Source organism: Lithobates pipiens, unplaced genomic scaffold (assembly GCF_037356315.1).
Source record: "Lithobates pipiens isolate NorthernLeopardFrog02 unplaced genomic scaffold, aLitPip1_a1.2 Scaffold_13, whole genome shotgun sequence".
Classification (NCBI taxonomy): domain Eukaryota; kingdom Metazoa; phylum Chordata; class Amphibia; order Anura; family Ranidae; genus Lithobates; species Lithobates pipiens.
This window is the reverse complement of record NW_027507718.1, coordinates 270,379,681-270,407,482: the sequence shown is the minus strand read 5'-3', so window position 1 is coordinate 270,407,482 and position 27,802 is coordinate 270,379,681. Positions and strand designations below refer to the sequence as shown.

The window sequence follows — 27,802 nt, the reverse complement described above, 5'->3', positions numbered from 1 at the left end:
GGTGAAGTTTGCATAAGCACAAGCACAAGAAGTTACATTTTTGTGCATGTGATTGGATGTAAGAAACAAACTTAACCTCAGCTTCCTTCACATTTGTAAATCACTCCTATGATGCCAGTTTCTATGATGTAATTAGGACTGTGTTATAATTTAGTGTATATGTTAGAATCACAAAATGTCTTGTGTTGTTTTATTAGTTGTATTGCATTAGTTTTGACTCTAGTTAAATAATAATATGCTGATGAAGCAAAGTTCATACCCACAAAGCAAATATCTGCTCGGATAACATCCAGTCCAGTCAGTTAATGTTAATCAAAGTGTATAGGTTCATCTGACAGATCAAATCCAAAGTCTTCTTGCAAATGTGGGGAAACAATGCAATACACGAATATGTTGCAAAAGTTCAACAGAGGCAAAGGTAAAAAATTTTTTTGGATGTAGCAATGACTGGGAGTGTCCTGAGAAAGAAACTGTTATAACGCACAATTTTGGTTTAAAGTTTCTTTTGCCAACAAGAAGACGGTATTTTAACAATGAGTACTACAGCAAAGGTAACAATTTTGCTTTTCAGCTTCATCACATACCTCTCATAACTTTTGCTTGATACTCTTATGCCAAGTACACGATTTTCCGACAAAAAATGTTTGATGGGAGTTTTTTTTTTGGAAATTCTGACCATGTATAGGCTCCATCGGACATTTTCCATCAGAATTTCCATCACACAAAATTTGAGATCTGGATCTCAAATTTTCCGTCAACAAAATCCGTTCTCGTAAATTCCGATCACATGTACACAATTCCGACGCACAAAGTTCCACGCATGCTCAGAATCAAGTATGGGATGGAATCGTTTGGTTTGGTAAAACTACCGTTTGTAATGGAGATAGCACCTTCGTCATGCTGCAAATTTTGAAATCTTTTAATGTAGTGCATTCTCTTCTTCTTTAGCATGCTACAATAATGTTGTTTTGCTGCTCATATTCTCACAAACTAGATTCTCTATTATTTCTCGTAATCTCATGAATATTGTTTTTTTCTTCATAATAATGTTTAGAATTTTTGGTTAGATTTTTTTTTATCCAGGTCTGTTATTTATTCATAATTTTTTCATAATTTTTTTATAGTGGTCTCCATAATTTTTTCTTTCGTATTGTGTCAAGTTACCACAACACCATTATCTTTTATTTATTCACCTCAAGGAGGTTGGTTTGTGTTGGTGTCCCTTGTTAATTTGACATAGTATTTTTGAAATGTACCTGCCTACTCACAAACAAACTGTCCTTTTTAAAACACATGGGCAAGTATTTCTGAAAATAACTAGCCATTTATTCTGGGTCATAACAAAATAAAAAGGAAGGCAACGCTGGAGAAACTGGTGAAATTTGCGAATACTTTGTACTCCAGGGCACACATCAATTATTTTACAGTCAAAATTGTTGGCCTGAGGAGTCCTTATAATAGTGAGCACAATCCGGTCCAGGACTACAAGAGATCAGGAACAGCAGCAGATGATAAATTTGTCCCCAGGGTGTGGTCATAAAACAGCCTGCATCTTTTGCCAGACCAGACTGAACCCAGGTCATAACTCTCTTGTGTTCCTTCCACACTTCCTTCCAGGCTGTGGCTGGGGTTGTAGTTGTGGCAGAAGGTGGAGGAGGAGGATCATGGTTGAACTCACAAACGTGGTTTTGGCTTGTGAGTTCGCCCCTCAACCCCTTATTTAGGGCTTGTAAGATCACTTCCTCAAAAAAGAGGCATTGGCCCTACTCCATTTCCAGCATTTTGCAGGCTGCCATATAGGCATAGTCCTCTTGAAGACTAGTGGGGTTTCTGAGGGCCGCAGTAGCCTTCAGAAATAGGCCAAGTGCTGCCTCCTCCAAGTTACTTCTCTTCCTGGCACTTTTTTGTGGAAGGCGGAGGGGAGAGCCCTGGGATTCAGGCAGGCTACTGGGCCCAGCCACCTCCTGGCTGCCACTTGCCCCCCGTCACCTCCTGGTTGACCTTTCCACAGCCTCCTCCTGGCTTAGACTTTCCAGTGTATGAAAAAGGGGCATATTTTTCATTTTTTTTTTTTTTGGCTTCGATCTCACAAAATTTTAAGCTCATGACTGTTGCAAATTGAATGTTTATAAATAGAAAATACTATCATTCTGACCCCAGCATTTTTCATTCTTGTCCCACATCATTTGTGGCCACTACTGTCTATTGATATGTAAAAACGTTTGTAGAATCAGAACTTACTGAGCAATAATGATATCTAGTTAACATAATTAATGATTTGACTAGAAATATGTTGAACAATGCTATACCTGGCTCAAGCTGGGCTCCTCCACATCTTCCTGGCTGAAAGGTCCAGGTTGGATGTCAGAAGCCTCAGCTGAGGTAGAAAGAAGCCTTGAAGGAAGATTGGAGAGTGCTGGCCTGGGTTCAGTCTGGCCTGCCAGAAAATGCTGTCATAGTACCACAGCCTGGGTACATAAATGTAATCTGCTGCAACTCCAGATCTCTTGTAATCCTGGACGTTCTTGTACTCCCTATTATAAGTTCTCCTCATGCCACCAATTAGGGCCTTTAAATAGGGAATGTCTACCGTGGGTATCACCAGCTTCACAAATTCCAGCAATTGATTCAGCGCTGCTTTCCTCTTTGTTTTATTGGTAAGGGGTGGTTTACCTGCCACAGACAGGACAGCTCCCTGTACATATCAGTGAATATGGGGATAAAGTCTTGATCATTCAATCATTCATAGATCCATTTTATCTGCAAGACACAACACAAGACAACCCCTAATGTCAGGCTAAACTCACCCAATGTCCCAATATAGGCCTCAATCTATAAGCAGTATAGGCAACTGAAGCACCAAGTTAAAATTGTACCCTTGTTCAAATGAACGGTGCTTCCGATACACCTTCCTCCTCTCACAGATCGTATGTACGACGCACGCGTGTAATGCTTTATATACACTGCACATGCGTGAAACTCCACCTGCCCCTGACATTTTTTCTAGTCTATTCCCCGCCCCTTGTCTTTCAGCGCAGTGGGGGAGCACAAGATGGAGAGACAACAAGTGTATGCAGACAGCAGCAATGACGAGAAAAGCCCAGAGCCACAAACGTCCAGGTCCCAGAGGATATTTAAGGCCTCCAATATGGCCTTTATAGAGATGGTGGAGATGGTGGACATCTTCAAGAGGACCAACTATGATGAGAAGCATGGGCCTTACCTAAACCCAAATGTGAGAAAGGCCAAGATAATGCCTAAAGTTGTGAAAAGTCTGCAGAAGTCTGCAGAAGTATTTTGGAGTACGGCGATCCAAGGATCAAATTGAGGGAGCAGGATCAGTACAGAAGAATCAAGAGAGTGCTGCAAAAAAGTAAGTATTTTGTTATGTGTTCCTATTCTTATTACGTTCATGCTACGCCATGTGCTTTTCTTTACTGTTGTACAGTATAAAATGTCAAGTTTCAGGGTCGTGGGCACAGCAATCCTTCGTAGTAAACATTGCTTGTTCGCCCACTAAGACGATGTTTTTGGCAGATGCAGGTTAACTACATTTGGTCATGCCTATTTCTTTTAAAATAATTTTAGTACATTGTTGTTTAGATGGATTTGTAACTGGAATGGAATGTAAACTTGATTCAGTGTAAGGAGAGGACACTCAGCAGCTCATGACACATCTGGATGCAGGAGCACTTGTGTGGGACACCAGAACAAACCTTTTAGGGTGTCCCACACAGGTGCTCCAGTGGGTACTAGGGGTGTCCCCATGTGTGAAACTTTACCCAAAAATTCCAGCTTGAAGAAAGGGAAAAAATTATGTGTTCAGCTTGGAACGCTGCCAAAAAAAGACAATTGTACAACACTTCCAAGCAATGTTTCATATCCCTGTTTCTTGCAAATTTCTGTGTGCTAAGTATACCTTTATTTTATTCGCATAGGGGAGAAAAGACTCGGGACGTCAGAGGTCACCAGGGACCCCCAACCTCCTAAAGAAGGGGAAATCTCAAAACCACAACCTCAGGATGTGGATGAAGGAGAGGTTTATGAAGTGGCCCAAAATAGTGACCACAACTAATGAGTGTCTGAGACCACAGCTCAGGTAATAGATGTATGCCTGCATATTTATAATACATGGTGTTTTTTTTTAGGTGATGTGGATGTTGTGGAAGAAGGACCTCATTTAACAAGTGCAAGTGCACACGTCCTCATTGGGGAGATCATGGTGTGCAATTGGGATTTACAGAAGATCAAGGAAGACATCAATGATATGGAAAAAAGACTCAAAAACAACATTGATGTTTTCGGAAGAATCAAAAACACACCAACATTTCTAAAATTGTTTCTCTTTTCCTAACTTTTCTACAAAATTTTCAAAGCCACATTTTGAAGATGCACACAGTGTGTCAACATATGCTATCTGCCATCACTGGATATCAAGGTATGCATTTTGGGGTGCAACTCCTTCCTCGCAACTATGGTAGCTGAGAGGAAGAAACACATCCATTGATCCCCCATGATGGGAGCTAGCACATGTTGACATTAAGCATGGGACCAGGAGGGATATCCCCATTTTGACTGTCAATTTGTGTGCATCTTCAAAATTTGGCTTTCACAGGGGTGACATCACCCCATCTGATGAAGGCAATATCAACACGGTTTGGATATACTAATGTCTGATATTGCCTTCACTTTGAACTTTGGAAGTTCCTGAGTTTTGTATTGCTTTATGGTTTTAAACTGTCTGTTTGAACACAAAAAAAGGCTAATTGTACTGTACTGTTCTTACTAAAATATGTTGGTTGTTTCCAAAACCATTTTCTAACGAACATGTGAATGTGCACAGAGTAAAACATTTTTGACTCAACAATGTGTGGCTTCTTCTTTCAATGCCAAATATAATTTTTTGGACTAAGTTGGTGTTTACACTGAAATGGGGGTTATTTACTAAAGGCAAATCCACTTTGCACTACAAGTGCACTTTCAGTGCAGTTCCAAGTGCAGTTTTGCAGTGCACTTGGAGTGCAAAGTGGATTTTCCATTAGTAAATACTCCCACAGTGCTTTATAATTTGACACAATCATGCCTTTTTTGTGACTCACCAAAATTCATTCACAGTGCTGAAAATGATGTATATTTTTATCATCAATGCATTACATACATTAACAACAAAAACAAGGTGTGTGTGTAGCAGACCCACAACATAATATTCATTCGCTGAAGAAGAGATTGTCACCTCAGGTATCAAATGAATTACATTTGCGCTATTGACGAAAATGGTCAAAAAGAAAAGCCCATTGGAGAACCTAGGAGACAGCTAAAAGAAACCCATGCAGTGAATCAAACGAAATCTTCTTTCAGTTTAAGTACAAAATGAGTTTAAAAAATGTTTCTTAAACAGTTTCTGGCATATCAATGCCCCCCCTACCTGCAAAGTACTCCAGATATTTTTGTCTTACTTCGTGGGTGCTTTGGGGGAGCAAGCCAGGACGCCCAGCTTCAAGCGCCTTCAGAGTTTCTTCTTGAAGTCCAGCCTCAGGCCCAACTGAGGCAACATAGTTCACCGAATTTCTCCTTAAAAAGTTGTATAGAATGCAGCATGCAAGGATTATATGGTTAAGTTTATATTCCGCTATGGGGATTGGAATAGACAGAACCAGCTGGCCATTATCCCGAAAGCGTTCTCCACCACTCTTGTGGCTCTGGCCAGACGGTAGTTATAAACCCTCTGGTCCGGGGTGAGGGTCCTCATGGCTTCAAAACGGTCGGCTGGTCAGAACGAACTAACAGAAAGCACTGAAAAACAGACATGCAGTGATACCATACCTTTTCCCAAAAGCACACTATAGGTTAAGCCAGCCTTTCTCAACCTTTTCAACACAGAGGAACTCTTGATATAACTTTCCGGTCTCGGGGAACCCCTGCTAAGTATGACTATATCTACAACTCATGATACATTTGTGTAATGGTCAGTGGGAAGAATGCTTCTTACACCTGTAGATACTGGGAAGAATTACCCACTTACAAATAGCTAAAAAGATTAATGGTGGCAGCGGGAATTTATCTAAGGCAGAAATTGCTAATTTCTCAAGGAAACCCAAGCAACCACTGGAGGAACCAAAACATACTTACCATTGACATAAACAAATGTGATTTAACTAGTTTGTCATTTTAACATGGTGCATTTTCACTCTACGTTTTCATTTCTGTCTGCGTCCTCATTTGAAAAAAAACAAAACATTCTCATAATATGTATTTGGTGACAAGAATCAAAGGTGGGATTTTCCTTAATTTTGGAAAGATTTCTTCTTATTTCCTCTTGTATCTCTGTGAGAGAAACAAATGGAAAAACTTCACACTGGGGTGACAGACAGTAATAAAAACTTGACAGATGATGCCACTCTAGCCAAAAGCTAGGAAAAAACGTTTTAGCGGGAGTTCTACTAACTAATGCGACTACTGAAAAGTAAAATAAAATTGCTCAGCAGATTAGTTGTAAAAAAAAATTCTGTAAAAAGTCTGTAATTTTACAGTTTTTTGTAAGATTGTGGAGTTGTAATGAAATGGTATACTGACTGTAATGTATGCTGGTTTCTAACCCTATGTTCCTATGTGCTTTTTGATGCATTTTGCAGAAACCCACTACAGTCAATTTAACATGGTTTCCTATGGATGTAGTTCACATCTGTGCATTTTATGCATTTTTTTTAGGGTTTTTTTTTCTTTTTCACTTTAAAAACACTGAATATCGCGAGTGGCTAAGGAGCAGTCCGGGAAGCCAGCTTCCATGGTCCTTAACAACTGGGTTCCCTGCTGCTTTGGCGGCAAAAAAGTTTGTGAAAAAATGGCGTGGAGTCCCCCTCAAATCCATGTGTGGCCCTTTGGGTCTAGTATGGATTTGGAGGGAAACCACATGTCAAAAAAAAAGGCATGGGATCCCCCCTAAATCCATACCAGGCCCTTATGCGAGCATGCAGCCTGGCAGGTCAGGAAAGGGAGGAGACAAGCTAGCCCCCCTCCCCTACTGAACCATACCAAGCCACATATCCTGAACAAGGCAGGGTACTTTGGAGCAAGGGGTCTCTGCCCTCCCATCCCGAAGCACCTTGTTCCCATGCTAATGAGGACAAGGGTCTCTTCCCCACAACCCTGGGCTTTGGTTGTGAGGGTCTGCGGGCAGGGGGGTTTATCAGAATCTATAAGCCTCCTTTAAGCCCTGCCTGCCCCCCGTGAATAAGTTTGGGGTACATTGTACCTCTACTCATTCACCAAAAAAGTGTGACTTATGCCGCGTACACACGGGCGGACTGTATGGCCTACTTAGTCCGTTGAAACACATTGTGTGGGCTTCAGCTGACTTTTTCAGCGTGCAGTCTGGCGTACTAAGTATTTCGGATTTTTCGAAATTCTGTCCGTCATACTTTGGTTTCAGCGGACAATCCGCTCGTGAGTAGGCTAGTTCGACGGCCTAAGAATGGCGCATGCTCAGAAAGGATTTACACGGCGGAAGGGTGCATTGCTGTGTATTGGACTTCCTATTTCTAGTCCCGTCGTACGTGCTGTACATGTCATCGCGCAAGCTTTCGATGGACTGTTTGTGCATCCGTGTGTGGTCAAGTCCATTCATTCGAAAGTATGACGGACTGTCCGTCGGATTGTATGACGGACTAAGTAGGCCACACAGTCCGCCCGTGTGTACGCGGCTTTAGAAACAAAACAAAAACACAGTTTTTGAATATTCCTTTATTAAAAATACATAATCAATATCCTCTGCTATGGATCCATCGTCAATACCCAAAACACAAAATGCATAAAAACTGCATGCAAAAACACATCAAAAACACGTTTTTAAAACGCGCCTGAAAAACGCATCAACCGCAGCATCATAAATCTAGACTGTCATTTTCATATCCTAAACTGATATGGGTAACAGTCTGCTGCAATTATTCCATTACTTGTTTTCTCTGTATTAGATAGAATCTTTTGTTGTTTACTATAATTAAACTCACACAGGGCTTGAACCCAAAGATTCAGTATTGTAAAACAGAACATTTATACACTGTTATACTAGCAGACATGTCAAACTCAGGCCAATAAAAGGGCCACAAAGGCAGTTACGCCTTCATCCATGGATCACAATTTGACAGATATTCTTTTGGTACAGCTATTGCATATTAAACAGACAATTTTGACAGATATTAGTGAGAAACACACTGCAGTGCCTATTTGTTCTGGAACAACGTAGATATTTTCCAGCACACCAAGGATCGGCACAAAGTGGCGTCCAAATGGGTAGTTTATTGCACGATCACAACACAAGAAAGGTGTAGCACCTTTCTTGTGCTGTGATCATGCAATAAACGACCCATTTGAACGCCACTTTGTTTCGATCCTTGATGTGCTGGCAAATAACTACGTTGTAGTTATACAGTATCCAGCTGGTTGTTGCTGCAGCACCCAAACCTTGAGAGCTTATACCAGGAACATGTGTGATGGGAATATGAAGTAATATTTGTTCTGGAACACTTTTCCTGTAATCTCTCTTTTCAGTTTTTCAGATAGAATACTTTAAGTTATGCAAATTTGTTACAGAAGGGCAGTGGTACTCTATGGAGGGAGAGGAGGAGGCCCAGGAAATATGGGGGAAAAGAGGGGCACTAGTGCTCTGTGATAAGGGAGGCGGGCCACTGATGCTCTACAGCAGTGATGGCGCATCTTAGGAACCTCAGATGTTTTGAAACTACATTTCCCATGATGCTCATGCACTTTGCAGTGTAGTTGAGCATCATGGGAAATGTAGTTTCAAAACATCTTGGGATGCCAAGGTTCGCCATCACTTCGCTACAGAGTAAGAGAGTGGCACTGGTGTCTGGTGGGATTACGGTGTTGCCTTCCTTTACTGGAACTATAGTGCTCATGTCAGACAGGAGAAAGGCCCCAAAGCATGGTGCAGGAAGGAGTGTTCCAGCACCTGGCTGGCAGTGGGATGCAGCCTGGATCTGCAGGACACTGGGATTTTGTTAAAATCTTAAGATATTTATATGTTTGGGAATGTTGGGAGGTGTGGCCTGCTGAAGGTGTCCTCTGTCCACTAAAAGTGCATGTTTAACCACTTGCCTACTGGGCACTTAAACACCCCTCCTGCCCAGACCAATTTTCAGCTTTCGGTGCTCTCACACTTTGGATGACAATTACTCAGTCATGCAACACTGTACCCAAATTAATTTTTTGTCCTTTTTTTCCCCACAAATATAGCTTTCTTTTGGTGGTATTTGATCACCTCTGGGTTTTTAATTTTTTGCGCTATAAATGATGCTACATATCTTTGGTAAAAATAACCCAAATTAGTGTATATTATTTGGTCTTTGGGAAAGTTAGAGAGTCCACAAGCTGTGGTGCAAATCATAAAAAATTGATCACATCTGATGTACTGGTGGCCTATCTCATTTCTTGTGACCCGAACAAGCCAGGAAAGTACAAATACCCCCCCAAATGACCCCTTTTTGGAAAGCAGATATTCCAAGGTATTTAGTAAGAGGCATGGTGAGGTTTTTTGGTGTTGTCATTTTGCCCACAATTCTTTGCAAAATTAAGATTTTTTTGTTTTTAATTTTCTTCCCACAAAATTGTCATTGTAATAGGTTATTTCTCTCATGTGGCATGTGTATATCACAAATAATGCCCCAAGATACATTCTGCTACTCCTCCTGAGTATTACGATACCACATGTGTGGGACTTTTCCACAGCCTGGACACTTAGAGAGGCCCAACATACAGGGAGCACCATCACGTGTTCTAGGAGCATAAATTGCACATCTAACTTGTTGACTACCTATTACACTTTTGAAGGCCCTGGAGCACCAGGACAATGACACGTGACACTGACGTGGCACTGATGGCAGATGGCACTGATACATGGCACAGATGGCACGTGACAGTGATGTTTCACTGATGTGACACTGATGACAGATGGCACTAATACGTGGCACTGATGACACTTGACACCGATGACAGATGGAAGTAATATGTGGCACTGATGACACGTGACACTGATGTGGCACTGATGACAGATGGCACTAATACGTGGCACTGATGACAGATGGCACTAATACATGGCACTGACAGATGCACTAATACGTGGCACTGATGACACCTGACACTGATGACAGATGGCACCAATACGTGGCACTGATGCCACGTGACACTGACAGGTGGCACTGATGACACGTGACCCTGACAGGTGGCACTGGGGATACATGGCATTAGGGACATGTGGCACTGGGGACACGTGGCACTAGGGACGGGTGGCACTGGGGACAGGTGGCACTGTGGACAGGTGGCACGGATAGGTGGCACTGGGGACAGATGGTACTGGGGACAGATGACACTGTTAGATGGCACTGGGGACAGGTGGCATTGACAGGTGGCACTGGGGACACATGGCACGGACAGGTGGCACTGGGGACACATGGCACGGACAGGTGGCACTGGGGACAGATGGCACTGATAGATGGCACAGGGAACAGATGGCACTGATAGGTGGCACTGGGGACAGGTGGGCATGTGTGTGTGTTTTACTGTGTGTGTGTTTTACTGTGTGTGTGTGTTTTACTGTGTGTGTACTCACTGTCACTGACGCTGCAGCTGCAGCACGGAAGCTTTCCCTCCTCACACACTGTCTCTGTGTGAGGAGGGGAGCCGGCGATGAGAGATGATCTCATATGTTTACAAACCCTTGTAAGAGGCTTGTGATTGATTGATGATTGGTGCCAAGAGCCACAAGTCCCTGCCCCGCTCTATGATAGGGCAACAACCCACCTGCTTGTAGTCCTTGACTTCTGCCATCTTATGCCAGAGGTCTTTCCATGACATCCCCAGCCATTAACCTTTAAATTCAAAAGAAAGGAATGTCCACAAAAATGATAAAGTTTCTGCACATTACTGGTGTTCTTGTAAAGAACAGTGAAAAATCGCATCACATGAGCATACTATCCTGGGTCACTTGACATCACTTTGCCAGTCCCACATATGATGGATGTACCGTAGCAGTCATCATGTGAAAGCAGCACATTACATATCACTCTTAAATTGGTGTTCCAGCCACAATTTTTTTTTTAAAGTCAGCAGCTACAACCACAGTAGCTGCTGATTTTAATAAGAACACTTACCTGTCCAGGGAGCCTGCGATGTCGGCCCCCCCGAGGCCGATCCGTCCATTGGATCGGGTGAAGGCACCGCCATCTTAACAAAGGGAAGCAGGCAGTGGAGCCTTGCAGCTTCACTGCCCATTTCCTACTGCGCATGCACGAGTCGTGTGGCGTTTTGTGAATGGCCCTGTTGATTTCTGGGACACACACATATCCCAGAAGACAACGGGGCATCTCGCTGAAGAGGAGGAAGTGAAGGAACAGTGCTGTGGAATAGGAAGAGGCAGAGTAGGAAGACTGCCTAGCAACAGGGGTTTCTGTTAAGTAAAAAAAAAAGTTTCTTTACAATTTTTTTTTATATATTTTTTGAGAATATTAATGCAATTTTTTATTTTAGGGTGGACCTCGCTTTAAGCCATCATCCCTTTTGCAAAGTCTTGCTCCCTCCCAGGTTCATTAATACTCCCTCAGAGGGCTCTGACTTGCCATAGGCTCTTTGTATCCATCTCTGGACTACCTGCATGTTGTTATAGAGACAGGACTGCTGCATCTTCCTAGCTCAGTACACTTCCCCCAGGCGGATAGAACTCACTGCTTTTGGCCTAGCTCCTTTTTGCAACCACTCTTAGCCCCCACCAACCATAAGGAGACAGGAAATATACAGCGGTATCTGATGGAGCCATGGCAGTACAGACAATGCAAATAGGGCAGTTCTCTGTGCCCATTGCAATCCTTATCAATGTCAGTTGAAGAGATAGGAGGCCAAGGTGCTACCTTTCCTAGAGCCCGATTCTGCCCTAATCTATCTCTTGTTCTGCCCATTTCACCATTGGGGAATACAGAACGCCTGTCCTTATGTTATAGAGATGAGGAGGGTGGAGGGTGGAGGGGGAGAGGTGGTGTTCTGTAGTCCAAATCAGAAGCGAACAGCCTAGAGTTCGCTGAGTGTGTGATATCCTAGGACATGCATTGTATAAATGGCAGGATCACCAGGTAAATATAAAAAAAAAAAAAATGAAAAAACACAGCTAACTAATTTAAAGGCTGGTAAGCTGCAATTTTAATACATTTTTGCTCTCGGGTTTGGATAACCATAAATATTTAAATTATGTAAATAGAAAATTGTGCTGTGGAAACTAAAAAAAGCTATTTTACAACAGTTGTCCTCAAGTAAAACATTTCTGGTGTTGCCAATAAGTGTTCAAATACCTGTGTTTTTTGTGTCTAAATTTAAGACTAAGATCAGGTTTTATTTTAGAATGACTCTTTCTTTTACTGTACTAAATAAGCTCTCTTATAGCAGGGTGTATGTTTTTGCTTATAGGTTATTAAATGTAAAGCTGCTGTGGCTTGGGCCCTAAATCAGCCACTAGAAATTGAGGAAATTGAAGTACAACCACCAAAAGCAGGTGAAGTCCGGATTAAGGTAAATTTTTCCTTCTATACATGGGTTACCTATTTAGTCTTTAGTCTTTCTTTAATACTGATATCCTGTACGGAGATTTGTAGCTGGCCTTCCTGTTTCCATCACTGAACTTGTGCAATATACTGCTCCCTTTTGTCCCAACGTCCAACCATAGCTGCTAAAGCACTAATGCCCTGTACACACGATCGGACATTCCGACGGCAAAATCCGTTGGATTTTTTCAGACGGATTTTGGCCCAAACTTTTCATGCAAACACACGGTCGCACAAAGTTGTCCGAAAATCCGATCGTTTAGAACGCGATGATGTAGAACACATACGACGGGACTATAACCGGACCAGTAGCTTTTGTCTCGTAATTTATTCTGAGCATGCATGGCACTTTGTCCGTCGGAATTGTCTACACACGATCGGAATTTAAACAAATTTTGTTGTTGGAAAATTTTAGAACCTGCTCTCAAACTGTGTCGGAAATTCTGACAGAAAAAGTCCTATGGTGCCCACACGCGATCGTATTTTCCGACAACAAGATCTGATCGCACATTTTCCAACTGAAAGTCCAACCGTGTGTACAGGGCATAAGACTAAAGCTGGGTGTAAAATATGACAAAGTGCTTTGCTCTCCTATTACCTTCCTAATCGTTCCTGAATCTCTCCTCCTTCTGCACTACAACACTCTTCCCCTAAAAATAATGGAGGACATCATCCGGTTTGGTACCCTTCCCCCTGCTACACAGCTCCTATTGCTGTTTTCAGTGTGTCTTTTGGTTTTTGCCCTTTGCCTCTCCTGGCATCCAGCCAGGACTCTTCCAAGACTCCCTATTGGCCAATATTACATGGAAGAGCTATTTGGAAAGCTTAAGAAATCAGCAGGGGTTTTGAGAAAAGTGCAGCTTTAAAAAGAAAACCTGATATTATACAATTACCATTGCATCATTTATTCAGTAAAGCAATGTGCAGTGAAGGTGCGTGAAACACGTTTGCTGAACTTTTTGAGCTGGCTGCATGCCATGTCCTCGTTTTTTACAAAATAGTATAGTTTTATGGCATTTTTTTATTATTATTTTTTTATTAGTAATGGCGGTGATCTGCGATCTGCGACATAATGGAGGACACATCGGACACTTTTGACACTATTTTGGGACCATTGTCCTTTATACAGCATTCAGTGCTATAAAAATGCACCGATTACTGTGTAAATGACACTGGCAGGGAAGGGGTTAAACACTAGGGGGTGATCAAGGGGTTAAGTGTGTCCTAGGGAGTGATTCTAACTGTGGGAGGGATGGGCTACCACTGACATGACAGCGATCACTGCTCCTGATAACAAAGAGCAGTAGATCCCTGTCATGTCACTAGGCAGAACAGGGAAATGCCTTGTTTACATCTCCCTGTTCTGCGACTCCGGGACACCGGTGGACATTGAGTCCATGGGACCCGCGGGCAGGGTCATGCTGTACGTGGCAGGGGCACGCCCCCCCTCTAGCCCCGCCAGTTAAAGGGGACGTACAGGTATGCCCATTTGCCCACTGCTGCCATTGGGCTGACGTATATCGGCGTGCAGTGGTCGGCAAGTGGTTAAATTAATTTTAATAAAATTATTTTATGCTGGAAGTGCCACCACCCTTTTCTTCATTAATGTGCAGTCAGTCCACCTAAGTTTCTCTGCTGACACATTTTGATTGACAAGTGCTTTTTTTGTAGAATAACTCTACAAATACTTTTAGAGCATGTCAGAGAAAACTTTTATGTGGATTATCTATACACAAGGAGACTGAATAAAACAAACGATATCTAGTCCGGCGCGTGGAACTTTTTTTTCTCTTTTCCCATTGTATTATATGTGGGGCTGGGAGAAGCCACGATTGGAGTCAGCATCTGGTTCCAAGTAACTGGAGGATGAGTATCTTGAGTAGTGAAACAGTGGCATCCTTTTAATAGGAAACGCTGATGTTTTCTTGTAACTTTGGATTCTTAGATCTCTAGATGCAAGGATTATAGTTTTACACATAAGTTTTCTGTCTATCTATCTATCTATCTATCTATCTATCTATCTATCTATCTATCTATCTATCTATCTATCTATCTATCTATCCCTAGGGAGCTGCAAGTAGAACTTGGATCCCCTACCCCCCTGCACATCCAGGTACACCAAATCTACACAGGCACTGTTGAGTCAGAAAACAGTCCAATGCTTTGTTTTTACTGAGGGATTACAATTTGGATAGGGATTGGGAAATGAAAAGATGCTCACTTAACTTCAAAACAACTTTAGGGACAACTTCTACTATATACACTCCTCTTCCTCCAGCACTAACTTGCTTGCAGAACCCCAGCTCACACACTAATGGTTAATCCAATAAAAGGCAAACAGTCATATTTTAAAGAAATGACCCTTTGCAGGCAGGAACCTGAGGCCCCCTTTAGGTGTGTAGCATACATCCCTGTGGCTACTGATCCCAGCACTACCTCTTCAGGCACTGTCAACCTGCCTGTCTGCAGCTGCCCCTTTTACTAGCCCCCAAGGCTAATTTCTCCACAGTCCTCTCCATACTGAAAAATTCACTAGCCCACCTGGCTGACTCCTCAGGAGATCTCCCAGGCGTGCTGAACCTCTCCAGCTGTCCTCTCATTGCTCACATGCCTCCAAGAAGGATTCCTCAATGTGCTGTAGAGGATGGAACACCACTTTAAGTTATACAGTATGAGTGTAAAAGATGCATAAATGGTTTCTGAACAGTAACATATTTCTAGGCAATTTATACCATACAATGTAAATCCATATCTAAACATACTGTATGTTCATTTTGTAACCAAGCTTTTTTTTTTTAAACCAACTTTTTTCTTTATTTTTATTTTATAATATGTTTAGATGATAAGCACAGGAATATGTCGGACAGATGACCATGCGATCAATGGTAAATTTCCAGGGTTGGATTTTCCTATTATTTTGGGCCATGAAGGAGCTGGAATCATTGAAAGTGTTGGAAAAGGAGTAACTGGATTAAAACCAGGTATTTGGAAACATACAGTTTGTTTATATTTAAACATATCTGAAATGAATATTACTATTATTTTTGTTATTATTCAAAATTTATATAGTGCCAACTGTTTGTGCAACCTTTACAAAATAAGGGTGACAGTACAGTTATGATACATCTCAGTACTGGAGGGTTCAGAGGACCCTGCTCATGAGAACTTACAGCCTCTAGGAAAAGGCAAGTGATACAAAAGATATTAATGAGGTATGAGTTAATGGACACAGTAACATTTCATTTTTTAAGTGGAATTAGGATAGGCTTCCTTAAAGAGATGAGTTTTCAAGGATTGCCTAAAGGTGGACAGCTAATGGGACTAGAGGACAAATTTAAATTGCATAACTTAAACTTTAGATATATAATAAAAAAACTATTAGACTTTAATAAATGGTATGAATGGCCACGGCCCTTTATTATTGATATAACGATAAACATAGCCAATAACGATAACCAATACCATTACATTGACGATATTACATTTATAATCAAACATGGATTATCAATACCAACGGTCCAGCTTTGAAAGCTCGAACCAACCAAACAATTACAAACACTACCCCCCATGACAAAATGGGGATATTCAACTAAGGAAAAGAGGGCAAAAGCTTGGGAACTCTAGTTTGTGGCCAGCGGGGGAACAATCAGCGGTTGGGGTGGACTCGATGCCTGCCGGCCACCTGCGATCATTTCCGCAGTGACAAAACGGGATCTGTCTGTGTAAACAAGGCAAATCTCCGTTCTGACAGGGGAGATCACACAGATCCTGTCTTTCTGCTATGCAGGAAAACATATCCGTGTGTTTCCCCAGGCAGCCCATCCCCCATACAGTTAGAATACACCTGCAGGGTACACACCTGATCACCCCTGATGTTAACCTCTTCCCTGCCAGTGTCATTAGTACAGTAACAGTGCATGTTTTTAGCACTGATTACTGTAATAACGTCACTGGTTCCCAAAAAAGTGTCAAATGTCAGTTAGGTGTCCGATCTGTCTGCCGCAATGTCGCAGTCACACTAAAAATCGCAGATCTCCACCATTACTAGTAAAAAAAGTAATAATAATAAAAATGCCATATATCTATTCCCTATTTTGTAGATGCTATAACTTTTGCGCAAACCAATCAATATATGCTTATTACTATTTTTTTCTTTACCAAAATATGTAGAAGAATACACATTGGCCTAAACTGAGGAAGAAATTTGTTTTTGTGGAAATTTATTATAGCAAAAAGGAAAACATATTGCTTTTTTTCAAAATTTACGTTGTTTTTTGCTGATAGCGCAACCCCCCCCCCCCCCCCCCCAAAAAAAAACGCAGAGGTGATAAAATACCCCTAAAGAAAGCTCTATTTGTGGGGAAAAAAAGGACCTCAATTTTGTTTGGGTACAGCATCGCAGGACCGCGCATTTGTTAGTTAAATCAATGCACTGCTGTATCTCAAAAAATGGCCTGGTCTTAAAGGGGGAAAATCTTCCGTTCCTTAAGTGGTTAAAGAGAAGATATACAGCATGTGTAGTATGCCACATCAAAAATGTGACTGGCTAAATTATGCTGAATATTGGGTGTGGCTTATAGGAGCATGGTTAAGAGCTGGAGTTTACATAATGTACACAACATAGAATAGAGAGTAAAGGGATTAGGTCTATATACTTACTACACATCACATTAAGTGCAGCAGTCAAAATTATCAACAAAAACAAAGTGTGTGTGTAGCAGACCCACAACATAATAAAATTATCTGAAGAAGAGACTGTCACCTCATCTTGCTCAGAACTTGGGTAGCACTGTTGTTAAAAAAGGCCCAAAAAAACAGCAAAAATACCTATGAGACACCTAAAACAAAACCAAGTAGTAAATGAAAACAAAGATTATTGGAGTTTCAAAGAAAAATTTATTAAAATAATGCCTCTCAGACATTGTCTGGCATATCAATGGCCCCCCTACCCACAAAGTACTCCATGTATTGGTTTCTGACCTCGCGGGCGCTTTGGGGGGGGCAAGCCAGGACGAGCAGCTTCAAGGGCTGTGAGGTTGTCATTTTTCGGCAAGTCTGCATCAGGGCCAACTGAGACCACATAGTTTGAGGAATGTTTTTTCAAAAAATTGTGCAGAACACAGCAGGCAAGCACAATGGGATTTCGTTTATATTCCGCCATGTGTATTGGCGTCAAAAATAGACGGAACCGGCTGGCCATTATTCCGAAAGTGTTCTCCACGACTCTTCTGGCTCTGGCCAGCTGCACATTAAAGATCCCTGATCCGGGGTGAGGGTCCTCATCGGGAAAGGCCACATCAGGTGGTTTTCCAGAGCAAACGTCTCATCCGCGACGAAAACGAACGTCTACAGTACTTCTACATTCTTCTCTGGGGGTGGCAAGCCCAGACTGCCACTCTGGAGATGCCAGTAGAATTCCATCCGTGCGAACACTCCACCATCCGACATCCGGCCATTTTGCCCCACGTCCACATAAAGGAAGTCATAAGTCGCTGACACCACCGCCAACATCACGATACTATTAAACCCCTTGTAATTATAATAGTACGACCCCGAGTTGGGGGGTGGGGCAATGCGGACGTGTTTCCCATCAATTGCACCTCCACAATTGGGAAAGTCCCAACGGCTGGCAAAGGGGGAGGCCACAGTCTGCCATTCCTGTGGCGATGAAAGAAGAAACTGTGGAGTGAAACAAGAAAAAAAATGTGTAATTTTGCACATCAACACTGCAAGCAGATTAGACACAAACATTTTTGGAAAATATCAGTATAACATTTTAGGAAATTATTATTTAAAGCCTAAAGTATAAGGTCCTCTTATCAGATTCATCACCCCCCACATAACATTTGTACACATTTTAGTTACACTATTAGCAGCCCACTTTCAGGCAGGCCCTTGCACTACATGCTTTGGTGAATTCATCCATAAATCTGACCACAAAAGAGGTAGGGTTAGCGTGTATGGGTTGCCAAAGTCAGCAGATAGAGGTTGGGAGGGAGGGGTTCCAAATGAGTTTGGCCCACCAAAAAAAAGCCTCTGGCACTCTGCATAAATTTAAGGACACAAATAACATTTGTACACATTTTAGGGGGTGTTTAGGGGAAAGCAATACTATGGAGCTGACAAAATGCATTGCTAAGTGACTAGGCTATAGGTTTATGGCCCCAGAAGAGCATGCTGGGAAAGTTAGTGAAGGCAAATATGCATGAAGGACAAAAAAGGAACTTGAAAAGCTTCAAGCATGCATGAGGACAAAGGGGCACAGCATATCAATTAGAGCATATTCCAATCATGGTGATTAGGGAATGAGGAAAGAAATCCAATACATTGGCAATCATTAAATACATAGAATGTGATGTTAAAGGAGAAAACTTACCTTCATATAGTCCTTCTGCAGGAGCTGAATGATGGCAGAACGGGTCTCTGGAATAATGATTCCCAGAGCCTGGGGGGAGATGCCTGTCGAGAACTTGAGGTCCTGAGGACTTCTCCCTGTCGCCAAGTAGCGCAACGTGGTGATGAGCCTCTGCTCCGGAGTGATGGCTTGCCGCATGCAGGTATCCTGCCTGCCGATATAAGGGGACAGCAAAGCCAGCAGACGGTGAAAAAACAGGGTCCGTCATCCGGAGATAATTCCTGAAATCATCAGGATTATTCTCCCGGATCTCACGAAGCAAAGACATGTGCGAGAACTGGTCACGCTGGCGCAACCAATTCTTGGTCCACGAACTCCTTCTCGCTCTGTTCATGGACCGGGCTTGTGTCAAAGCTAAAAGCCCAACACCAAGCCCCTGCACAGCACAAACTCTACGACGAGTATGTACACGAAACATGGCTTGAAAACATTCGGCTGGTCAGAATGGACAACAGAAAGCACTGATAAACAGCAAGGCCTGAAAGAACGACCTGAAAACCAGAAATGAGCAGACAATAAGCAATGAAAATCAAAGCGTACTATACCAAGATATAGTCCACAATGAGCAACAAATACTGACTACACCCACTGATAAGCAGATACGCACCGACAAGCACAAACTGAAGAGCAGTAACGATCTGAAGCACAAATCTGAAAAGCGCGAATCGTCTCTAATCAAACTTCTAGTAACACGTGATAAACACAAGATCAGCAGAAGGAGCCCAAAGGGTGCCGGACGTGGTGCTGAACTTCCCTTTTCTAGTGCCGTCGTACGCGGCTTACGTCACCACGTTCTTGGCAACCTGAAATTCCAACAACTGAGTCCGACCGTGTGTATGCAACACCACTTCCGGACCACTTCTGGACTAAATCCGTCGGAATTTATACGACGGATTTGGTTGCTGGAATGTCCGACCATATTTACGGGGGCTTAGAGAGAAGGATAAGGCCCCATACACACTATCTGATTTTCTGCAGATTTTTGTCTTCAGATTTACCAAAACCATGTACTGCAAGGGCCTGCCTGATTGCATACAAGTTTAAACTCTTAAGGTTTGACCTCATATTATATGGTTTTGGTAAATCTGAAGACATATATGCAGAAAATCTAATAGTCTGTATGGGGTCTTAGACTGTCCACTAGATTGTAGCTAGACATTCCACTGGACTGTAGATTTAGGGAAGCAAAAAGATTCATGCTCAGTGCTTTTCTGTAAAATATAGAATTCAGCTTGCACATGAGTTCATTGAAACTGGCAGAAAACCAAGCACAAGAAAACTAACCAGTTTCAGAGTATGCCCAATAGTTTTAATTTCAAAAGTGACTCTTACAGATTTTGGAGGAAGTATAGAGATAGCAGTTCTTGTATCAAGCATTGGAATAATGTAATAGTCCTTGTTATCCTAAGCATCAGCAATAGTTAAGTTGAACAAAGGTTTGTCTGGAATGAAAGTGTGATATTTATCAACACTAAAGCTAAAGAGTGGTAAGTTCCCTTTCAAAGTAAGAATACGTTTGTGTATGATCAACGTTTTGTTTCCTCTCAAGTGAAGCAAGCAGCAAAAGCAATATTGCCAAATGGGTTTCTACTGATCTCGCTTTAATAGTGGCATGTGAATTGGATAGATTATTAAAAAAAAAAAAAAAAAGAATCAAGCACCAAAAAATGAATGTATGGCTAAATGTAGGCTGATCTATGGCTGTCAAGGCCAAAGGGCCAGTTCTGGCTGATTAATCCTTGTCAAGTGCACCATCGTTTTATAAGGCATAACATGTATTAAACAAATAAACTAAATAAAATTAATAGCACTGTTTATAAATTTTAGCTGAAATTACACATGCAATGTAAACCTATTTGTTATTGTTTTTAGGAGATAAAGTTATTCCACTTTGCCTTCCTCAATGTGGGAAGTGCAGCTCTTGTCTTAATCCAAAGAGCAATTATTGCTTTAAATCACAGTAAGTATTCAAGAAATAGAAAACGTTTTCTTTGGAAGTGTCAGGGTTTTTTCTATTTTAAAATATAAAATATGAAGTTGCCTGGTTCTCTGATGAACTCAATATCACAGGATCACAGCAATGTTTACCAGTCTCAGAGCTAAAGGGCAGGAAAACTGGTTTGGTAAGAAACCCGAGTTTGCTTTTCCCATATTGCAAGGATATTTAATCCAATGGATAATGGGTTATAATGTTCCTCAAACACCACCCGTATGAAGAGGAATCCTTTTTAAAGTGAAACTGGTTCAGACAATATGTATGGTGTTTACGAGAAAGATAATTACATATCCTCTTCTGTTTCTAAGGCATTAACAAACTAACCTGTTTTACGGCTGAGAAAATAAATTTTTAGTTATTTAACCGCTTGCTGACCAGCTGCTGCCATTATACTTTCGGAAAGGTCGGCGCGGTCCTGCGCACTGTCATAGCTATACGTCGGTCCCTTTAAGCAGGATAACAGGCACCTGCGCACGCCTGCTACTCAGCGGGGGTGCAGATGCTTGTAACCGGTGGTCGCAATGACTGCCAGCCATGAGCAATCGTGGCTCGAGAGGCATAACCGGGACGTGTGTGTGTAAACACACACATCCCAGTTCTGTGAGGAGAGGAGAGAGAGATCGTGAGTTCCTGCGAGCTGAGAACCACAATCTCTCATCTCCTATAGTTAGTCCCTTCCCCCACAGTTAGAACACACACCTAGGGAACACACACACAAATCCCCATCCTCGCTCTGTCAGGAGCGATCGTGGGTGCCTGGCAGATATGCGGCAGGCATGCACCCTTATACTCCTTAAAGCGGCCGCCGTAGAGATACGGAAATTTGCGCAGGAGTGCCATTCTCCCGCTGTCATTCGATGGCGGGCAGTCGGCAAGTGGTTAGCAAGCATGATGTTCCTTAACAATGTCTATATATTAATGTAAATAAATACGCTGGCTATTGCCAGGCGTTAAATTACCGCATGTTTTCACTACTAAAATATCACAAGACTTCATAAAATAACTCACACTGTATTTTAGTAGCTTTTTTTTCGCATGCTATTTTACTGCATTTTTTTAAGGGGAAACATACCACTTTGTGAATGGAGCCCATTGTTATCTATAAAAAAGTATCCCAGGTTTTATCAATAACTAAAAAGAGTTACACTTAACCATCAAGAATATTAAAAAGGACTGTTGCTATAGCATTAAACCTCTTTAAACAATGGCATTCCAGGACTTAACGATTGTTTATGAACCATTGTTTTCTTTTCATTTTAAATATAGCTTTTCTGAATCACAGAATGTAATGCCTGACAAGACATCAAGGTTTTCATGCAAGGGAAATGTTGTATATCATTTTCTGTGGACCAGCACCTTTTCCGAATATGTTGTGACTCCTGCTGAGTCAGTTGCAAAGATTGATGATGGAGCACCCATGGATAAGGCCTGTCTTTTTGGATGTGGCTTTCCCACTGGATATGGATCTGCTGTCAATACTGCCAAAGTAAATCTATTAATGTTTAGATTTGTTTGATTTAACACAATTGTAAACCTCATTTAATGCATGTAGGCCTATGTCCAGACATTGCTAACATAGTAAATATTTCCTACATAAAACAAAGATCACACAGAACACAGCAAACAGTGCTAATGAAAATTCAACAGGGATCCTCTGGGGATGAATCCATAGCATCATTTTCATATTCCTTCAATGCCATTTTTATGTTGGGCATGGGACTGTGAGGCCGCGTACACACGCGCGGACTGTTCGCCCAACTTTGTCCGTCCAACAGTTTCGGCAAACAGTCCGCTCAAACTTAGCATGGACGGACATGGCCACACACGACGGACGAACAGTTTGCTGATGACGTTTCGGCACGCACGACGGATCGAAAATTTCGACGTCCAATACACTGCAATGCAACCTTCCGACGTGGAAATCCTTTCTGAGCATGCGCGAGACTTAGTTGGCCGAACAAGCCTACACACGAGCGAACAGTCCGCTGAAACCTTGTTTCAGCGGACAGTTTTTCGGAATTTCCGTAAGACCTTGTTCGTCCAACTGTCCGCTGAAACTGTCCGCTGAAGCCCCACACACGCGCGGACTGTCCGCCCAAACACTGTTCAGCGGACAAGGTTGGGCGAACAGTCCGCCCGTGTGTACGCGGCCTGAGAATTTTGCAGCTTCTGGAACAGGTGGTCAGAAGAGGGTAGAATTAAGCTGCAGAAGGAGAATAAGAAATTGGTGTTAGGTTAATATTGACATCAGGGGATTTATCCTAACTTCAAATTTTAACGTTGCCATTAGCTGTTAGGAGGTTAGTGTTGAGCAGAGTGAAGGCTAATGCTCCGTACACACGATCGGATTTTCCCACAACAAATGTTGGATGTAAGCTTGTTGGCGCAAAGTCCGACTGTGTGTATGCTCCATTGGACATTTGTTTCGGACTGTCCAACAAATGTTGGCTAGCATGTTCTCAAATTTTCTGCCAACAAATGTGTGTTGTTGGACTTTCCGATCGCGTGTACACAAGTCCCTCAGACAAAAGTCCAAAGTACAAACACGCATACTCGGAATCAATGCTCACCAAACACAACGTTAGCAGAAGGAGCTCAAACGGTGGCGCATGACTATTGAACTTTTTATCAGCTCGCCATACATCTTGTACCTCACTACGTTCGTAATTGTTGGCCAACGTTTGTTTGACCATGTGTATGCAAGACAAGTTGGAGTCAACAAACTTCAAACAAAATCCACGGTTTTGTCGTCGGATAGTCCGATCGTGTGTTCGGGCCATTAGACTTAGGGGCTTACTTTGAGTTTATGTTAATGGATAGCTGGAGGGTAACTTTTAAGGTTGGGTTAAGTGTTCTGGCTGAAGGGCTAGTGCTAGGGCTTGGAAAAGGGTTAAGTGTTGCATGGGAGATTAGGAATTAAGACATTCCCTCCAGTTAAGATTAGGTTGTGTTCCAATTTTATCAAATAACTAAACAGACACGTCAATGGCATAGTACAAAACGCTGAACTTATTATTGTCTGGACGGCTTACACAAATGGAAACATTGAACTTTTTGTTTACTAAACAGGTGGAGCCTGGTACTACTTGTGCTGTATTTGGATTGGGTGGCATTGGGCTGTCCACCATTATTGGATGTAAAGTTTCTGGAGCATCAAGAATTATTGCTATAGATATAAACAGCAGCAAGTTTGAAAAGGCAAAGCTGTTTGGAGCCACTGACTGCATCAATCCTAAGGATTATACAAAGCCGATTCAGGAGGTGATCATGGAAATGACAGGAGATGGAGTACATTATTCTTTTGAATGTATTGGCAATACAAATGTTATGGTAAGTAGTTTTAAATGTGATTTGCCTTTAATCAAAGGTCCACTGGGCAAATTACAGATGAAATGATATTTCCAGACAGTTTAATCTTATTTCCATTTTTTTAGTTTTTTGGAAGACGTGTTTTAGATGCTGGCTGTGTTTTTTCATAATATATCCAAACTGCAACCCAATTACTGATTCTAGCCTTTGAAAATTATTGGAGGCGGGGGAGCAGGAAGATAAAGCTCATATATACACCTCTAGCAGTTATTATGGATTCTACTTCAAAATGCAAGGTCCCACTATTTAGCACAACCATAAGGGAGAGAGGGTAAAAATACTAGTACAAAAATACATGCGCACGGGAGCTGCCACTCGCGGCATATCGCCGCTGACCACAGCGTGCCAGTGCGCCTGAGCGCCGCTGTCTTTTGGCAAATATCTCCTAAACCATGTAGGTTTAGGAGATATTTCTTGGAACTACAGGTAAGCCTTAATCTAGGCTTACCTGTAGGTCAAAGTTGGTTGTAAGGGTTTACAACCACTTTAACATTCCAGTGATGACAATGCGTAGTAATTCTTTGCAGTCATTCACTCTTTAGATCAAGAAGAGAGAGCAACATTTTGACATTAGCATTACTCTTTATATCAGTAAGCTTCATTATGACAACACTGAATAGCCTATGTTGGGCACTTTCAGAAAATTCACATAGATTTCCTGTATCACTTCAGAGAAAGGTGGATACATTCTTGAAGGGTATAGCAATGTAAGCTACTATCCTAATTTAAAGGCTGGTTATATAACCAAATTAAAATAATTCCTCACCTATATTGTTTAATGTAAATTGTAGGTATTTGACTATTAGTTCAAAGTTAAGTCTTCATTATGATTTTCTTTATCCTATTAAACTAGGTAGAAGCACTGAAGTGTACTCATCCAGGATATGGGACTAGCGTGGTTATAGGTGAAGCTCCCCAAAATACAAACATCACATTTGATCCTCTTCTGCTTCTCACAGGGCGCACATGGAAAGGCAGCTTCATTGGAGGTACAATTTACTATAAAACATTGATAAAATTAGTTATTTTCAGGTGTTTTGCACTTTGTAAAATGACAAGAATAACAAGAAGCCATATTTGTGAATAGAGATGGGCCAAACACCCCCCTGTTCCGAACAGGGGAAAAGTTCTAACCCGAACAGCGAACCCCATTGAAGTCTATGGTAGCCGAACAGGGAAAAACAAACGTGCCCAATTTGAAGGGTTATATGCAAGAAGTTGACCATGAAAGGGGTCAGGTGGTCTGGGTACTGCCCTGGGGGACACGTATCAATGCAAACATTGATTTTAAAAACAAGAATTTTTTCAGGAGCAGTGATTTTAATAATGCTTAAAGTACAACAATAAAAACCAAAAAATCCTTTAAATATAGTGCCCGAGGGGTCCCCTTAGTCTGCCTGTAAAGTGGAGCATCTGTAGCATGTATAGAACATACTTCAGCAAAAATGACAGAAAAAAAAAGAATGAAATGACATGCAAATTGCCGGCAATAGAAATGAAAAAAAACCCCAAAAAAACAGTGTGGGCACTCCCCCCAAAAGCCATACCAGAACCTTATCCAAGCAAGCAGCCTAGCAGGTCCAGAAATGGGGTGGGTCGAGTGAGCGCCCCCAACACACGAAAGCAGCTTGTCCCCATGTTGATGGGGACAAGGGTCTTTTCCCCACAACCCTAGGTGGTGGTTGTGGGGGTCTGCGGGCAGGGGGATTATGGGAATCTGGAAGCCCCCTTTAGCAAGGGAGCCCCCAGATCCTTTATTTTATTCATCTGTCAGCGGGGAAGCCCATTGACAGCTAATAACTCATCGGTTGATCAGGACGCCCCAGCTGGCTTCCCTGTCCTGTTTCTTAACCAGCTTTTTACTGCGCCCTAATTGGGTACAGCTTTGTGCATGGTGCAGAATGCAGTGCATTGCAGGGCGCACGGCGGGGGGGCGAACACCCGCCCAACACTCTGTAAATTTGGGTGTTCATCCAACGAGGCGAACAGCCAATGTTCAGCCTGAACTGATGCTTAGCACGAACTGTTCGCCCAACTCTATTTGTGAATATAATTTCGTTTGTAGTTGTTTAATTATTTTGAAACAACTTATGATGCTGAGTTTCTATTGTTATAGTCAAGAAATTCAAGTAAGATTTATTACTAATTCATATATTGCAATACTATTAGTAACTTTGGTTGCAGAGCCCAGTCTACTTCTGTCTTGTAGATATTGCAAATGCTCTTTTCACGTGGACTGCTGATATTTTTTTCAGAATTGGTCCTGTTGGTCAATCAGTCTAGGTTTGTCTCATTGATGACTCTGACTCTCTCAGGCGGGGACTGACAACTCATAGGGCCCCTGGGCAATAGGAGACCATGGAAACCCTGCCCTCACTCAAGCCACACCCACACAAAGCCCCACCCACATACATATTGCACTGCCCACATTACATGCATTCATCACCGAATTTCTCTACACTATGTTAAAAATAAATGTTTAAACAGCTAGGAAAAAAATAAATAAAATAATAATCTTAAATAAAAAGTGCAATGGTAAGTTTCCAAAATGTGATCCATACGATACAGTATTAAAGATCTGAACACAATTAAAAGCTAATTAGGAACAAAAATAAATAATAAATATTAAATTGCAGGTTTTAAGCGTCCATGCACACTGGGCTTAAAAAAAAAATGTTGGCTACCTTGGCAGAAGAAAACACATTTACAGAACATTTTTGTACAGGAGTTTAGGCTTGTTTAGGAGCATTTAGCACTTTTTTCTGCCAGAAAACTCTCAAATGCGAACCAGATGGGGTTTTTTTTGGCCTGTAAACGCTGAGCTAAATATATACATCTAAAAACGTCCTAATGTGCATGGACACAAAGGATAACATTCAGCTACTGCTACAGGCTAAACGTAAAACTACTGTAGAAGCAACATTTTTTAAGCCCACTGTGCATGGACCCTAAAAGAGAACACAATAAGGCTGGGTTCACACTGCAGCGATGCGGGAACGCTGCGAATCCGCGGCGGGTTCCCGCATCGCATACCTCCTGGCGGCAGTTCACACTGCCCTATGCGAACTGCTGGGAGTGTCAGTGAAACATTAATGACACCCCCAGATCAGTTCGCATATCACAGTGCGATCTGCAAACTCGGACAGGAATCGGATCGCATGGTGTGAACACCCATGCGATCCGATCATGCTGCGGACCAAAAAAAGGGTCCTGTGCGAGTTTGGGGCAGGTGCGATGCGAAATCAGCCATACTATCTGTATGGCTGAACTCGCATTGCACAGAGATCGGATGTGATTTGCACTGCAGTGTGGTGCGAATCACATCCGGTTCTCGTAGCCGCAGCAGTGTGAACCCAGCCTAAAACACAATAAATAAAATGAACAGATCCTTTGCTGAGCAAGCAGACTGCTGGGGGAGTC

The 27,802-nt window shown here is 42.1% G+C and overlaps 1 protein-coding gene across 1 annotated transcript in view; it reads left to right on the top strand.

The window, feature by feature from the left end:
- The first annotated feature begins 453 nt into the window (after positions 1-453).
- Positions 454-27,802, top strand: part of LOC143974851 (alcohol dehydrogenase 1-like) — a 52,460-nt gene continuing 25,111 nt past the window's right edge. Inside the window, exons 1-7 of the mRNA XM_077476611.1 lie at positions 454-551; positions 12,469-12,570; positions 15,442-15,583; positions 20,890-20,977; positions 22,280-22,499; positions 24,083-24,343; positions 25,236-25,371. Of these exons, the coding sequence (XP_077332737.1) occupies positions 534-551; positions 12,469-12,570; positions 15,442-15,583; positions 20,890-20,977; positions 22,280-22,499; positions 24,083-24,343; positions 25,236-25,371 (967 nt within the window). The 5' untranslated portion in view covers positions 454-533. The remainder of the gene's footprint in view (positions 552-12,468; positions 12,571-15,441; positions 15,584-20,889; positions 20,978-22,279; positions 22,500-24,082; positions 24,344-25,235; positions 25,372-27,802) is intronic.